Source organism: Cervus elaphus, chromosome 27 (assembly GCF_910594005.1).
Source record: "Cervus elaphus chromosome 27, mCerEla1.1, whole genome shotgun sequence".
NCBI classification, from domain to species: Eukaryota; Metazoa; Chordata; class Mammalia; order Artiodactyla; family Cervidae; genus Cervus; species Cervus elaphus.
In genome coordinates, this window is record NC_057841.1 from 38,498,039 (window position 1) to 38,513,789 (window position 15,751).

Genomic DNA, 15,751 nt, shown 5'->3' on the forward strand with positions numbered 1-15,751 from the left:
TACAGTCAAAGGATGGGAAAATGAGGTAGAACTGACTCCCCTGCACCAACTGTATAGTTAGGGTTTTTTTTTTTTTTTTTTTAAGAAAATGAAAAGTGAGGGACTTCTTTGGTGATCCAGTGGTTAAGAATATGCCTTGCAATGCAGAGGATGTGGGTTCAATCCCTAGTCAGGGAACAAAGATCCCACATGCTGCAGAGCAACTAAGTCTGCATGCCACAACTACTGAGCCCGCACACCACAGCTAGAAAGCCTGTGCATGTACCACACCGAAAGATCCCACATGACACAACTAAGACTTAACACAGCCAAACAGATGAATAAACAAATATTTTTAAAAAATGACCTCAGATAAATCTAGAGATGAAGAGAGATTTTAGAGGAAACCATCAAGCAATGAGAGTATAAATGGGATGATACTTAGGTGGAAGAGTCAGAAATAGTTCATTCATTTGCTCATTCATTCCACAGAGGGTCTACTGCATACAAGGGCTAAAGCTAGCTGATGGCAACACAAGTGCTATAGAGAACAGACTGCCGGTCCTCCTAGAACTTCCATCCTAGGCAAGAAACGAAGCAGTTACAGATCTCAGACTGTCACAGTGATGCCAAGAAAAGGTGAAGTTGGAAGGAAACTTTTATGGAAGCTTTTTTGGTATGTTTCTCTCTTACCTTGACAGACCTTCCTAGAAATGGCAACGGTGCCCAGGTAGTTTGGTGGTGGTGTTGTACACTTGCTTCATTTCTGCAGTTGTATGAGAGGGTTCCATTCCAATTTTGCTTACCAAATTTGAGACTGTGATTCTGGATGCATTAATGATGGGACGTTTGATATTTTTTTTATCTCACAGTTAATTGGAAAATTTCATAAATAGGAATTCTGATAGACCATCTGTTTAGTATTTTCCCCTTGCATTTCCTTGCCCTTTTCAGTAGGTAAAAGGGGTTTACAGGGAGTTCTCTGGCAATTCAGTGGTTAAGACTCTGTTTTCATTGCTATGAGCATGGGTTTGATCCCTGGTTGGGGAACTAAGATCCCACAACTGGCGTGGCATGGTCAAAAAAAAAAAGGGATAGACAGATGAGACGAAAGAGAACAGATTGATAATGGAAGATCATTTTTATCACCATTTGCCATTTGTTTTTTCCAGGTCATGGAAATTCTTCAGTGTGGTGCTTGAAGTAATCCTTCAGGACTAAAGGTAGGACTTTAGTCCTAAAGGTGGCTAAAGGTGGCTGTGAGTGGAGTGACCCAGGTGAGACCAGCAGGGGTGGGAGATGGAGTAGCTTGAAGCCAGGCTGCAGGGGTAGTTTGTCTTGTACATGGTCTCCCAGCATCTCTTTGGAAAAGCTAAAATCACACAGAGTGATTTGTGGCCAATCCCTCCAGTCTGCATGCTTATAACAGCACAGAGCATGTCAGAGAAACAGAATGTATATGTTTTGGAGAAGAATTTCAGCTTAAATAGTGCCTAAACCTCACTCACAGGTAGCTTCTGGAAAGAGAAATGGCTGAAGCCTGGGTGCCAAATTCTTGAATCCCATATTATAACATACAAGTTGCAGAAGTGGTTGGATAGCAACATGCATTATGTGCTTGGATAGTGTATTCTGAGTACACCAGGGACCATGGAAGCACCTAGACTCACTCTTCCAGGAGCTGGAATCATGAAGCATCTCAGCTGGTGGGTGTGAAGCACCCTCTCCCCATCCCCACCCTCCCTGTTCTGGGTTTATCCTCATGGAGGTAGAGCACAAACTTTCAACCTTGGCAATCAGGCAACCCCAGGCAACCCTGGCAAACCCACCCAACCACACAACTTAGTACTTTCTCATCAGCCGCAAGATTGATGGAGGCTTCAGGGCTGAGAAAATTCTTCTGGTAAGAGCCTGGCCTCAAAACAGGAAAATCTTAGTAGCGAGTAGCATTTCTTTGCTATTGAATTTTCTCCTGCTATAGAGGTTTCTCTCTAGTGGCCAAAGCCAGAGTCACTCTGATAGAAACATGAAGCATGAAGAGTGAGTGATTATGGCATAAAATGAAGCCAAAGTTTCCCTTCCAGTGCTTTTTAATTTTTGGAGACTTGTTTGATGACCCAGCACTTACTTGACGATCTTGGTGAATGTACCATATGCACCTGAAAAGAATGTGTATTTGTGGCTGTTGGGTGAAAGTTTCCATAAATATCAATGAAGTCAAGTTAGTTGATTGGTTGGTTGGTTTAGTCCCTAAGTTGTGTCTGACTCTTGCAACCCCATAGACTGTAGCCTGACAGGCTCCTTTGGTCCACAGGATTTCTCAGGGAAGAAATGGAGTGGGTTACCATTTCCTTCGCCAGGGGATCTTCCCGACCCAGGGATCGAACCCAAGGATCAAACCCGGGTCCCCTCATTACAGGTGGTCTCCAGTATTGCAGGCGATTCTGTACCAACTGAGCCACTGGGGAAGTTAGTTGATAGTGTCTGCTACATTCCTCTCGGTTTTTCTGTCTACTTGGTTCTATTAATTAATGAGAAGAGAGCATTGAAAGCTCATTTGAAGCCCTTCTCTTCACCATATGCACATTTAGGGTCAAGGTGTCCGTCTTCTTGATTGTGACAGGGTCCTGAAAATCAGACTATTTTTACGTGAGTGGAACAGTATCTCTCACTCATACTGTGCCCAAAACTCTAGAAAAGATTCTCCGGGATGGCACAGGGGCTGGGTCATGGTGGACACTCCAGGATAATTCACTGAATGTTATCATGAGTCCATGGGCCAGTGGATCCCAATGTCCAGCCAGGGGACTGGTACCATGAAGTTCTCACAGGTCTGTTGTGAAAAGAGAAAAATGAGGACAACTCTGTGTGTATGTATGGGTGATGGCCAACTGTCTTTTTTGATCTTGTTTTTGTTGTTTTTGTGCTGAGATTTGTTGATAGGCGATTTTTGTCTTTTTGGCTGCACTGTGGCATGTGGGAGCTTAGCTCCCCAACCAGGGATTAAATCCATGCCCCCTGTACTGGAAGTCTTGGCCACTGAACCGCTGGGGAAGTCCCAGTAGGTGATTTTTAAAACCCATGTCCTTAGTTGACAAATAAAATCTTGGCAACATGGGTCAGCTCTCCAGTCTTTCTCTTGGAAGTGCATTGGTAGGTGGACCCAAAGCACTTGGAAACCTGTTCCTAGGCACCATCCTGAGACATCACCGATTGCTTCTCTTGCCCCAGTATTCATAGTCAGTGAATCAGGTTGTATGTTTTGCTGGAAATAAACCTTTGTTCAAGTCCACGTGTACCTTAAGCTTTCAGCATCCAATCCATGTCACTGTTGCTTTTTGTCTGATTACTCCAGCACCATCTTCCTCAACCAGCTCTCAGTATAAAAATTCAAGTAGGGGCAAGAGACAGAGGAGAGAGCCTTTCATCCATTTTTTCTTTCCTCCTTAATAGTACCCCCAACAGCCTGAAACAATTTCAGAGGGGGAGAAAGGGTAAGAGCAAAGTAGGGAGACTGATTTCTTCTGTAACCTGGGTGAGGCATGGGGAGGGGCCAGGTCCAGAAACCAGTGTGTATGGCAGGGGAAAGGGAAGTGATGGACCGTGCATGGAGGCCGCAGAAGCAAAGAGGAGGAGGGTGCAGGTGAGTCTGAGTACGTGGAGAGGTACCTGTGTTGGGTACCTTGTGTTGGGAGATACCTGGGAAATCCCATGGACAGAGAAGCCTGGCGGGCTACAGTCTATAGGGTCACAAAAGAGTCGGGACACAACTTAGCAACTGAACGACAAGAAAATGATGATGGCGATGACAACAGGAGGTGTTATTGTTCAGTCCCAGTTGTGTCTGACTCTTTGTGACCCCATGCACTGCAGCACGCCAGGCCTCCCTGTCCTTCATCATCTCCCGAAGTTTGCCCAAATTCAGGTCCGTTGCATTGGTGATGCCACCCAGCCATCTCATCCTCTGATGCCCTCTTCTCCTTCTGCCCTCAGTCTTTCCCAGTATCAGAGACTTTTCCAGTGAGTCAACTGTTGGCATCAGATGACCAAACTATTGGAGCTTCAGCTTCAGCATCAGTCCTTCCAACGAGAATTCAGGGCTTCTTTCCTTTAGGATTGACTGGTTTGATCACCTTGCTGTCCAAGGGACTTTCAGGAGTCTTCTGCAGCACCACAGTTCCAAGGCATCAATTCTTTGGCGTTCTGCCTTAGACAAGTAATAGGAGTAATAATATGAACACTAGCAGATAGCATTTCTTCAGCACTTCCCATGGGCTCACTGTCATTGTTGCTTGATATGTATCATCTCATAGAATGTTTACAATACCGATGTCGGTGCTTCCGTCACCTGCACGTCACCTGAGGGCATGGAGGTTCACGTGGTTGGGTAACTTACACAGGGTCGCGTAGCTGCTGAGTGCTGGCTGAAGGCCTGGAACCCAGACCTGGTGAACTCCAGGGCAGATACTCCCTTCCCTTGCTGCACTGGCTCTTTTTCTCGTTTGTGGCGTGTTTATTATTATATGGCAAGTTCAATTAGCCTTCGGCTATTGAGGCCTCATAATATGCCTGCCTAATTTATTCTTGCTTTTAAAATCTGATCCCAGGGATTTTTACGTCTATGCGTTCCTCTGGGTGGGAAACAAGAAGCAGAGTCTGGGCTCTGGCTGCGGTGCTGTGCAGTTGTGGCTGGGAACAGAGCGCCCCGAAGGTGTCTGGTGATGTGATTCTTTCCTGTCCCAGGTACCAGAGCTGGGCTGTCACCCCAATCAGTACTTCCTGCTGGAGCCTGGGAGACAGGAGAAAATTCCACCCTGGGAGAGCTGGCAGGGGTGCTACTGTTCCTGCTCAATCCATTCCACGTGGGCCAACCCAATTTGTGCTTAGAGGAGGGCTTCAGATTGAATTTCTTAGTGAGTCTAACCCAGACCTTTTTTTTTTTTTGCATTTATGACTGTGAAAAAAGTGGAGAAGACTGAAGTTATTTTTTTCTTTTTTCTTTTTTTTTTTTTTTAAATTTTTTATTAGTTGGAGGCTAATTACTTCACAACATTTCAGTGGGTTTTGTCATACATTGATATGAATCAGCCATGGATTTACATGTATTCCCAATCCCGATCCCCCCTCCCACCTCCCTCTCCACCTGATTCCTCTGGGTCGTCCCAGTGCACCAGGCCAGAGCACTTGTCTCATGCATCCCACCTGGGCTGGTGATCTGTTTCACCATAGATAGTATACATGCTGTTCTTTTGAAATATCCCACCCTCACATTCTCCCACAAAGTTCAAAAGGCTGTTCTGTATTTCTGTGTCTCTTTTTCTGTTTTGCATATAGGGTTATCGTTATCACCTTTCTAAATTCCATATATATGTGTTAGTATGCTGTAATGTTCTTTATCTTTCTGGCTTACTTCACTCTGTATAATGGGCTCCAGCTTCATCCATCTCATTAGGACTGGTTCAAATGAATTCTTTTTAATGGCTGAGTAATATTCCATGGTGTATATGTACCACAGCTTCCTTATCCATTCATCTGCTGATGGGCATCTAGGTTGCTTCCATGTCCTGGCTATTATAAACAGTGCTGCGATGAACATTGGGGTGCACGTGTCTCTTTCAGATCTGGTTTCCCCGGTGTGTATGCCCAGAAGTGGGATTGCTGGGTCATATGGCAGTTCTATTTCCAGTTTTTTAAGAAATCTCCACACTGTTTTCCATAGCGGCTGTACTAGTTTGCATTCCCACCAACAGTGTAAGAGGGTTCCCTTTTCTCCACACCCTCTCCAGCATTTATTGCTTGTCGACTTTTGGATAGCAGCCATCCTGACTGGCGTGTAATGGTACCTCATTGTGGTTTTGATTTGCATTTCTCTAATAATGAGTGATGTTGAGCATCTTTTCATGTGTTTGTTAGCCATCTGTATGTCTTCTTTGGAGAAATGTCTGTTTAGTTCTTTGGCCCATTTTTTGATTGGGTCATTTATTTTTCTGGAATTGAGCTGCAGGAGTTGCTTGTATATTTTTGAGATTAATCCTTTGTCTGTTTCTTCATTAGCTATTATTTTCTCCCAATCTGAGGGCTGTCTTTTCACCTTACTTATAGTTTCCTTTGTAGTGCAAAAGCTTTTAAGTTTCATTAGGTCCCATTTGTTTAGTTTTGCTTTTATTTCCAATATTCTGGGAGGTGGGTCATAGAGGATCTTGCTGTGATTTATGTCGGAGAGTGTTTTGCCTATGTTCTCCTCTAGGAGTTTTATAGTTTCTGGTCTTACATTTAGATCTTTAATCCATTTTGAGTTTATTTTTGTGTATGGTGTTAGAAAGTGTTCTAGTTTCATTCTTTTACAAGTGGTTGACCAGTTTTCCCAGCACCACTTGTTAAAGAGGTTGTCTTTTTTCCATTGTATATCCTTGCCTCCTTTGTCAAAGATAAGGTGTCCATAGGTCCGTGGATTTATCTCTGGGCTTTCTATTCTGTTCCATTGGTCAAAATGGCTATTCTACCCAAAGCAGTCTATAGATTCAATGCAATCCCTATCAAGCTACCAACGGTATTTTTCACAGAACTAGACCAAAGAATTTCACAATTTGTATGGAAATACAAAAAACCTCGAATAGCCAAAATAATCTTGAGAAAGAAGAATGGAACTGGAGGTATCAACCTGCCTGACTTCAGACTCTACTACAAAGCCACAGTCATCAAGACAGTATGGTACTGGCACAAAGACAGAAATATTTTTTTTCTTTAGCTCTCTGCTGACTCCTTTAAAAAATGATCCATACTCTTGACTGTCAAAGTGACACATTTATCTTTCCCTTAGTAGTCTCTGCCTCCTGTCCCAACTGTCACCGCTCTGATTTTATTTTTTAAATTTATCTATTTCTTTGCATCAGGTTTGAACTGAGGCCTCCCCTCCCCACTTCCACTGCTCCGATTTTATTTGTTTAAAAATATTATTTATCTATTTATTTGACTGAATCGGGTTTTAACTGAGGTATATGGAATCTTTTGTTTCTTTTTTTCATCTTTTAGTTGCGGCACATGTGAACTCTTTACTTGTAGCATGTGGGATCTAGTTCCCTGACCAGGGATTGAACCTGGGTTCCCTGCATTCGGAGTACAGTGTGGTAGCCACTGGACCACCAGGGAAGTCCCTCCACTGCTCTGATTGTAGATGACAACTCTCACAACTGCTTTGAGTCTCCTGAAGCGTATCCTTGCCGCGATGGACGCCCTCCTTGGGTGTCAGCCACGTTTCCGGGGGCCAGGATGTGGTGTGGCTTCCTCCCACCGAGGATGGGTGTGCAGGGAGCAGACTGGCGGTCTGCTGAGCCAGGAAAGAGATATCCGTTTGTCCTGGGGGCAGTCTGAGGCTCACCTTTGGAGCTGACCCCAAATCTTCAAATGTTCCACCTCAACGTTTGGTTGCCATTCTAAAAGAAATGGCCTGGGTGGTTGATTCCCTAGTGGGCCAGTGGCTAAGAATTCACCTTGCAATGCAGGGACTGTGGCTTCGATCCCTAGTTGGGGAACTAAGATTCCACAAGGCATGGAACAACTAAGCCCACTGGCTACTGAGCCCCCATGATGCAGCTAAGACCTGATGCAGCCAAATAAATAAATGCTTAAAAAAATCCTTTAAAAGAAATGGCCTTACTCTGGTTTCCATCTATATCCTCTGATCATGCTTGTCACATAGAGGATTTAAAAGCATAAAGAAGCCTGTCTACCCCCACACACAGGTACATGCATGCGTGTGTGCACACACACATACACACACACACACACACACACACACACAGAAACTCTACCCGGCCCCTCCATCCCTTGAGCCCATCTTCTTGTCCGTGACCACGACTGCTCCAGCCCTGATGCCCGTGACATTGTCCTGGACCAGAAACACACTCAATCTCTCCTCTCCGGGGTCCAAGGATGCTGCGGCTACTGCAGCTCAGGACACAGTCCTGAAGCCAAGATGCCCACACGCCTGCTTGAGCCTCTGTAGGACATGTCTTCTGTCTCCAGCAAAGGAAAGGTGTTCACAGGTGGGTTTTTATAAATTCTGCCCTATTTGGTACAGTGTGTGTGGCACAGCTTCACATTTCCACATCCACTGGAGGCAAAGCAAGAGGAGGATGAAGAGGTGAAATGGAAACAGGCGCAATTTCATCCTCTTCAGACCCTGGGGTGGGATGAGGGCAGGAGTGGACGCTGGGGTCCGGTAAGGCGCATGGAAATTTCTGTGTCCCTGGGAGCTTTGAGAAGGTTCTATGAACTGCTTCCTTTCTCTGTTGCTGCCTTTACAGAACTAGGTCACACTGGATTTACAGGGACTCTTCAAACCTGCGGGAGATGGTCGTCCCACAAGTGCACTTGAACTTTCTGTGTGTAGGGGAGTCATCAACTTGACCACACTCTGGCCAGAAGCCCAGTGAGGGCTGGGACACCAACAGTGTCATCCTGAAGAGAGCGCCCTGCCCATGTTGGAAACACATCTGGGGAGCTCGACTGAACTGGGGGAGCCGGGCTTCCTTGGCTTTTGTGGCGGCACTTAAAGAGCACGCATAGCCATCTCTCTACTATACCACCCTGGGTGGTTTTATGAGTCTGTGTGTTTGTTTGTTTGTTTGTTTTCTTAGTAGAAATGAAGAAAAATTCACTCCATGAGAAGAGGAAAAAAACCTGACTTTTACCCCATATTGATTTCCCTCCATGGAAATAAACATGCAGCTGGCACCCAGAGGCTGAGTGTGAGGACTGCGCTGGACAGAAGGTTGTTCAGAAAGAAACACAGGCCAGCGGACGTCTCTGAGACTCACTCGTACTCCAGAAATGTCCCATCCAGCCACCTCCATTCATTCTCCCGCTGCAAGTCCGTGAGGCCAATCCAGTAGTTCTCTTTCGCCACCATCTGCTTTTTGATCCATTGCTGGAAAATAAAATCATAGATGGTGCGTCACTATTTCTTGAACAGATGTTTGGGGGGCTTTCAATATTTAGAAATGAGGGACACTTTCAAAGAGGATGCTTGTCATAACTTGTGCACTGCTTTTGCTGTCCTCTTTTTATTGCACTTGTTTGGCCCTGGGTTTTTTTTTTTTTTTTTTGGTGGTGGGCAGGAGGGAGGGGAGGGCTTTGACATGTTTTCCTCTTATATTATAAGCGATACTCCTAAACTATCCAGACCACTCATGCATCCCACCAGGCTCCAACCCTCCCACAACCCCTCCCTCTGAGGGGTAACAGTAACAGCCACGGCACCATCAGGCTCTTCCTCCTGGCCGGGTCCCACTCCAGTGTCACACATAACATGTCTTCGAGCCATTACAACCACCAACCTAATAAAGGTGACAAGTGGTTGAGCTGGGATCAGGCCCAGGAGCCTGACCACTGTCTTCTGGATGCTCATTTCCAGTCAATTACTGCAGAAGCATCCGTTTTCAGGGTCCTGTCTGCCGGAGACATGCAGGAGAAAGGAAGGAGGCCCCCGAGACAGTGCGGCATTAAACAGAAAGCACTGGTGGTGTCGCTGGATGGACCTCAGTTTCAGTCTCAGCTCTGCATTTACTTGTCTCATGTATTAATCATTCAAATTTTGTGGGGCCTCAGTTTTCCTGTCTGTAAGATGGGGATAATATTACCCACAGGCTCCTGGGGTGTGGTGAGGTTTATAGGAGAAAATGCCTGGAACACATTAGGGACCAAATGAGTGGTTATCATGTGTGGGCTCTGCCCCAGGACCATATATGCCCTTCCTGACCCTGTTGAGGCCACCTGTCTGGACCCTGGCATTCGGCCCCACCCCTCCAGTGCTCAGGGCTCTCTGCCTCTCCATAGGAGACTTGTACTGACCTTCAGGCTTCCCGCTCTTTCAATAGTCACTGGGAAAAGCCACACAGCTCCAGGCTTGATAAAGCAAGAGCTTCCAGATGCGAGCACAAGGACCCAATCCCCATGCCATGAATGCTTTCTGTCCCTGGATAAAGCCCAAATCTCAATCATGTGGCCCTCGGTGTTTCTGTGACTATGAATTTATGGTATCTTTGAATCCTTAGTAAGCATGCACTTTCCAGATGTCAGCGATCCTTAAATTACAGTTTTCTCCAACCCTAAGAATGCCACACACGTACCTGCTCCTCTTCTGTGTTTATGAAAACGAGATGTGAAGACATGCTTTCGCAGAAAAGTTTCGCATTCGCAAAAAAGTCTCTCTCAGACGAAAAAAAGTAGCATTTGTTTGCAAATTTCTTCCAGTGAGGCAGGCAGCCTAGGAATGCAAAGTTTAAAAATGCCGATGAAAACACATACACGCTGAAAACACTATGCCTTTAGGAGGCATAGCCACAGCCCGGCTTCCCCAGTGCCCATGTGCTGAGTCTGTGACTGATGTTCCCGAACATTCTAGGGGCCAAGACCAGTCTGAGGAAGTAGGTGGCCTGCAGGGCACACGGTGGTTAAAACCACTTAAGTGGGCCTTTGTGTCTGGATTAGTCTTTACAATGACAGAAGTAACAGACACGGAAATAACAAGCAGCACAGTGTGATCCCATCAGCCTGGGATCACATAGAACCTGTAAACAAGAGGCTGGGAGAGCTAGGCTCACAGAAGAAATGCAACTAAAGGGGACTGCAGGAAACCAAGTGGAATCGGCTGTGGGTCCAAGGGGAGAAAGATAGGCTTGGTTGCAAACCCAAAGCTTTCATTATCAAAGGATGAGAAGGTGCCATAATACCTTCTCAAAAAGAAATGCAAGCTGGCTTCAGGAACAGAAAGTTCCATCTGCACGTTAACCGAAGGTCGACCATCCCCAGGTGAAAGGCAGAGAATGAAGACAGGGACGGCTCTGGGGTGGCCAGCCTCAGATTTTCCTGAATTCAACGTCTGGGACCAGTTTGTCCCAGAGGACCTGACTTAGCTAATGATAAACAAGCACTAGAGGGGCTGATGCTGTTTAGGGATAAACACACATGCCTGAAGGATGCTGCCTGGCGAGGGGCCAGGCGAGCAACAAGGGCTGAGGCCCACCCTGTGTGATGCCTTCACTGCTAATAAGATTGGGTGTGTGGGGCGAACACGGGGAGCACCCCCATCCTGGGTGTGAGGGGCTCAGACTCACCGTTGTTCTCAGGCGCTGTGGTCGGCTCGGTCTTAAGGGCCAGGGGCACTGCCGCCCCTGCGGGGCCCGGGGGGCCAGGGAGACCCTTGATACCTGGCATGCCCGGCACCCCAGGGAGGCCTGGCAGCCCCCGTGGCCCGGGCACCCCAGGCTCCCCCACAGTGCCCTGCAGTCCCTGGAAGCCAGGGGGGCCCTGGGGGCCTGGGAGTCCATCCTTGCCCGGTGGGCCGGGGGGACCTGGGTCCCCACTGGGGCCCTGGGGGCCGGGCTTCCCAGGGGACCCTCGGGAGCCTTTGGAGCCTTGCAGGCCTTTGGAGCCCTTGCTGCCGCGCTCTCCAGGGGGGCCAACCGGCCCGATTGGGCCCCTCTCACCGGCTGGGCCAGGTGGGCCCGGCTCCCCCTTCTCTCCTTTCTGCCCCTTGTTGCCGGTGGGGCCTGGGGGTCCCTGCTGTCCTCGGTCACCTTTCGGACCCCTGGGACCAGGAGGACCTGAAACATAAAAAGAAGACAAAAGGCATAAGCATGAAATCCAGGACACCTCTGGTCATCTGGGACCATTTTTTCACCAGCAGGAAGGCTGTGTGGGTTAGGATAGCTGTGTGTGTGTGTGTGTGTGTGTGTGTGTGTGTGTCTGTGTGTGCATGCGTGTGTGCTCAGTCATGTTTGAGTCTTTGCAACCCCAAGGACCAGAGAAGGCAATGGCACCCCACTCCAGTACTCTTGCTTGGAAAATCCCATGGACGGAGGAGCCTGGTAGGCTGCAGTCCATGAGGTCGCGAAGAGTCGGACCCGACTGAGAGACTTCACTTTCATGCATTGGAGAAGGAAATGGCAACCCACTCCAGTGTTCTTGCCTGGAGAATCCCAGGGACGGTGAAGCCTGGTGGGCTGCTGTCTATGGGGTTGCACAGAGTTGGACACAACTGAAGCAACTTAGCAGCAGCAGCAGCAACCCCAAGGACTGTAGCCCACCAGGCTCCTCTGTCCATGGGATTCTCCAGGCAAGAATACTGGAGTGGGTTGCATTTCCTTGAGATGACCTCTCTCTTATTTCCTCCTCATTCCATCGATCTGATGAATATTTATTAACTACTTATTGTATGACAAGCACCATGTAAGGTGTGGGGTAAGGGGTTGAATTGGACTAAAAAGATGCCATGGAGTGTTGAGGGACTCTGTCCTGTAATTCCCCCATCGCACCAGCCTGGCCTCTCCTCTCTGCTCCTCCGCTGCGGTGCCCCTGTCCCTCCAATGGTGCTGTGGGAACACGGAGGTCCTCAGGGCCAGGCCTCACTATGGACCAGCTCACCGGGACGGGAGGTCTCTGTTGGGGGTGCTCTCAGGGCCAGCTGAGGAGGACCAGTTTCATTTTTCCCAGTGATGCAAACAGTGCATCAAATGCGTCTAATAATGCAAATAGGTTTTGGGCTTCCCTGGTGGCTCAGACTGTAAAAATCCACCTGCAATACAGGAGACCTGGGTTGGGAAGATCCCCTGGAGGAGGGCATGGCAATCACTCCAGTATTCTTGCCTGGAGAATCCCCATGGACAGAGGAGCCTGGCGGGCTACAGTCCATGGAGTTGCAAAGAGTCAGACACAACTGAGTGCCTAAGCACAGTACACAGGGAAGGTAGACTAGAGAAAGAAATAGGTGCAGCATTTCACTGGCAAGGGAGGGAAAAAAATCGTTTTCCTCCAAAGGAGGAAAAAGCAGTTCCCCCTTAAAAAGGCAGGGAGGGGTTTGGGGAAAGGGAAGCAAATACCTGCTCATCTCTCCTTGCTCCAAAAGGCGGTTCACTTAACGTGGGGTTGTCCTGTTTTCTCTGAGTTCTCAAGAGTAACATCGACATCACACAATACATCACAACCAGGATTTGTATGAAAATGACAGGGTGAGGTACCTTCACATACAGTGTATCACGTGACCTTCGTCTATGGCATAGGATCCCCACAGCACATCTGAGGACATGCAGGGCCAGAGACACAAAGCTGTTTGTTCAGAGTCACTGAGCAACTCAAGACAGATCTACCCAGGGCAATGGGGCTTCCCAGGTGGCACTAGTGGTAAAGAATCCACCTGCAATGCAGGAGACCTGGGTTCAATCCCTGGGTCAGGAAGATCCCCTGGAGAAGGGAATGGCAACCCACTCCAGTATTCTTGCCTGGGGAATCCCATGGACAGAGGAGCCTGCCAGGCTACAGTCCATGGGGTCACAAAGAGTTGGACATGACTGGGCGACTGACATAGCACACGCATGGGAGTAAGATAGGTCCAGTTACCATCAGGGGGAGAAGCTGGGGCAGGAATTCAGGGCTTCTCGTGTTGAAATGAACACATCGTGGAGGACACTGTGCTCAAATATTCCGCTGCCTGGAATCTTAGAGCATCTGAGGTCTCGCTATTCTACAGGGATAAGTATAAGGGCTCCACACCCATTCTCTGGATGGAAGCACAGAGCCTTGGAGGCTGGAAGGACCGAAGTGCGGGGGAGAGGCAGGATTGGTGGGACTCCCACACTCAGTTTTCCCTGTCCCCCTCCACCAGCACACCTCCCCACTGGCTGGTCAGGATAGAACGGTGAAGCAGCCTTTCCCACCTCAGTAGGGGGATCTCTGTTCCCTCCACCCCAGACCCTAGTGGACATCACTGCATCCACACACCATCCACGGCCACGGCCAGCCCTCCATCTCTGCCCTCCCTCTGCAGAAGCCTAGGTCCTGGGCTCAGCTTTGCTTCCTTGAGCCTACCCATGACATTGCCCCTGGACTTTCAGGCCGGACCCTCTACGGAGCTGTGAGTTTATGCCGAACTAGCACACGCTAATGCTAGTGCTGGCTTCAATGCGTTCCTTTTAGGGTTATCTGCCCCGTAAGTCAGAGACTTTGGGGTGAAACACCTTCTTCCTGAATCCATCTTACTGACTTTTGTCCATCTGCTCCTGTTGGCTCCTCCTTACCATCAGCTCTCCAGGCCTCTGGCTCCTCATCTCCATCCCATTAATGGATGGTCCATTTTCTCTGGGATGTCCAGCCAGCATCTCCAACCTGGTGTATCTACAGTGATCTTGTCATCTCTGCTGTTCATGCCCTCCTCCCGTCACCTCTTATCCCACTGCATCATCACAGACGTCTCATCACCATCCTCCTGCCGCTGTTCTCTCTTCCTCTCTCGCCCCTGTCCCCTCTGTCTTTCTGGTAGATTTTTACGGTTACCTCTCAACTGCTCTTCCTACCTGATCCGTCTCCATGCATCTCACTCTGCATCTTTCACACATTTGTCTTCCTTACACTCAGCTCTGGATCCCACTCGCCCCAGAAGACCCTCTTGGTCCTCTGGTGTTAAGGTTCCATAACCTGGTCTCACGTGTGATTCATCCTCCTCTGCACTTGTGCAAATTTCTTCTCTCAGAATTCCATCTGCCCATATCCATCTGGAAAATTCCTGCTCACCCACCATGTAATCCTCCCAGGTCACACCAGGTGGAAGTTTTCCCTCCTTCTGTGATGTTTAGTCCTTGCTTCTTCTTCGAGGACCCTTCCCCATCTAGTAGCTAGAATACAGGCCACAGTCATTATCCAGCAAGTGTTTGTCAAATCAATGTGCCTCATGGGTCAAAAAGCCCATTGCAGGCTTCCCTGGTGGTAAATAATCCACCTGCTAATGTGGCAGATACAGATTCGATCCCTGGTCCTGGAAGATCCCACATGCTGGGGAGCAACTAAGCCCATGCATCACAACTACTAAGCCTGTGCTCTAGAGCCTGGGAACCACAACTACTGAGCCCACATGCCCTAGAGCCTATGCTCTGCAACACGAGAAGCCACTGCAATGAGAAGCCTGCACACAGCAAGGAAGGGTAGCCCTTGCTGGCCGCAACTAGAGAAAGCCCTCACAGCAACAAAGACCCAGCACAGCCAAAAATACATAAATAAATTTTTATATATAAAAAAAAATAGAAAGCCCGTTGCATTAGTGCTAACATTTTGGGTCCAGCAGAGACTAGAAGGGAGAGATTATAGGGTAACAGTGTCCTGCCTGGTGACCTTCACCTCATTCTAAGAATTCACCTCCACTTAATCTCTGTATCAGGTTGACCCCGGCTGCCAGTACAGAGTGGCCATGGGGAGATGTCCTCCCAACTCTACTCATACTTCTGAACTGATCCTGTGATCTTTTATCCATAATTTGATTTTTTTTTTTCCTGTTTAACCTGAGGAGGCTCATTAAACAGCCTAGCCATTTAGGAAAGCCAGAGGGGGAGTTTTCAGTGCCAGATGGATCTCCTTTAAAAAGGTAACTTAGCTCCTTTGTGTAGTTGAGAAACGATGTCTCAGAGATTATTAGTGGGGAAGGTGGCCTGTGTGTTCCTCCGTAACGCATGCAGCATGATGGAAGGTTCTAGTGGAACAATACTGACAATAGGCCAAAACAAACAGAAATCTAATTTATTTGGAATAAAGGCAAAAATAAAAGTAACCCCCCCACACACAACTACTTCTGTTTTGTTCATATTCTATGTTTGACCTTAAGAAATCCAAATAATGAGGAAGATCTGTTGGGAAATTCAAGTGCTTTAGAAATTCTTTATTCTCTTTATGGATTTGCCAATAACCAGTGTTGCTCTATCATGCATGACTGGGGTTGGTGTTGTAC

General features: G+C 47.9%; 1 protein-coding gene and 1 long non-coding RNA gene across 4 annotated transcripts in view; one reads left to right on the forward strand and one right to left on the reverse strand.

The window, feature by feature from the left end:
* The window catches only part of LOC122684702, a 34,458-nt gene extending 29,500 nt beyond the window's left edge, over positions 1-4,958 (forward strand). Inside the window, exons 2-4 of one of the 3 annotated variants that reach the window (XR_006338129.1) lie at positions 472-655; positions 1,152-1,202; positions 4,723-4,958. This is a non-coding gene — a long non-coding RNA (uncharacterized LOC122684702). The remainder of the gene's footprint in view (positions 1-471; positions 656-1,151; positions 1,203-4,722) is intronic. The other 2 variants (XR_006338127.1, XR_006338128.1) reach the window with 2 other exon arrangements.
* Positions 1-15,751, reverse strand: part of COLEC12 (collectin subfamily member 12) — a 183,031-nt gene that overhangs the window by 4,579 nt on the left and 162,701 nt on the right. Inside the window, exons 6-8 of the mRNA XM_043888929.1 lie at positions 11,097-11,585; positions 10,110-10,246; positions 8,799-8,908 (exon numbers count right to left, since the gene is read on the reverse strand). Of these exons, the coding sequence (XP_043744864.1) occupies positions 8,799-8,908; positions 10,110-10,246; positions 11,097-11,585 (736 nt within the window). The remainder of the gene's footprint in view (positions 1-8,798; positions 8,909-10,109; positions 10,247-11,096; positions 11,586-15,751) is intronic.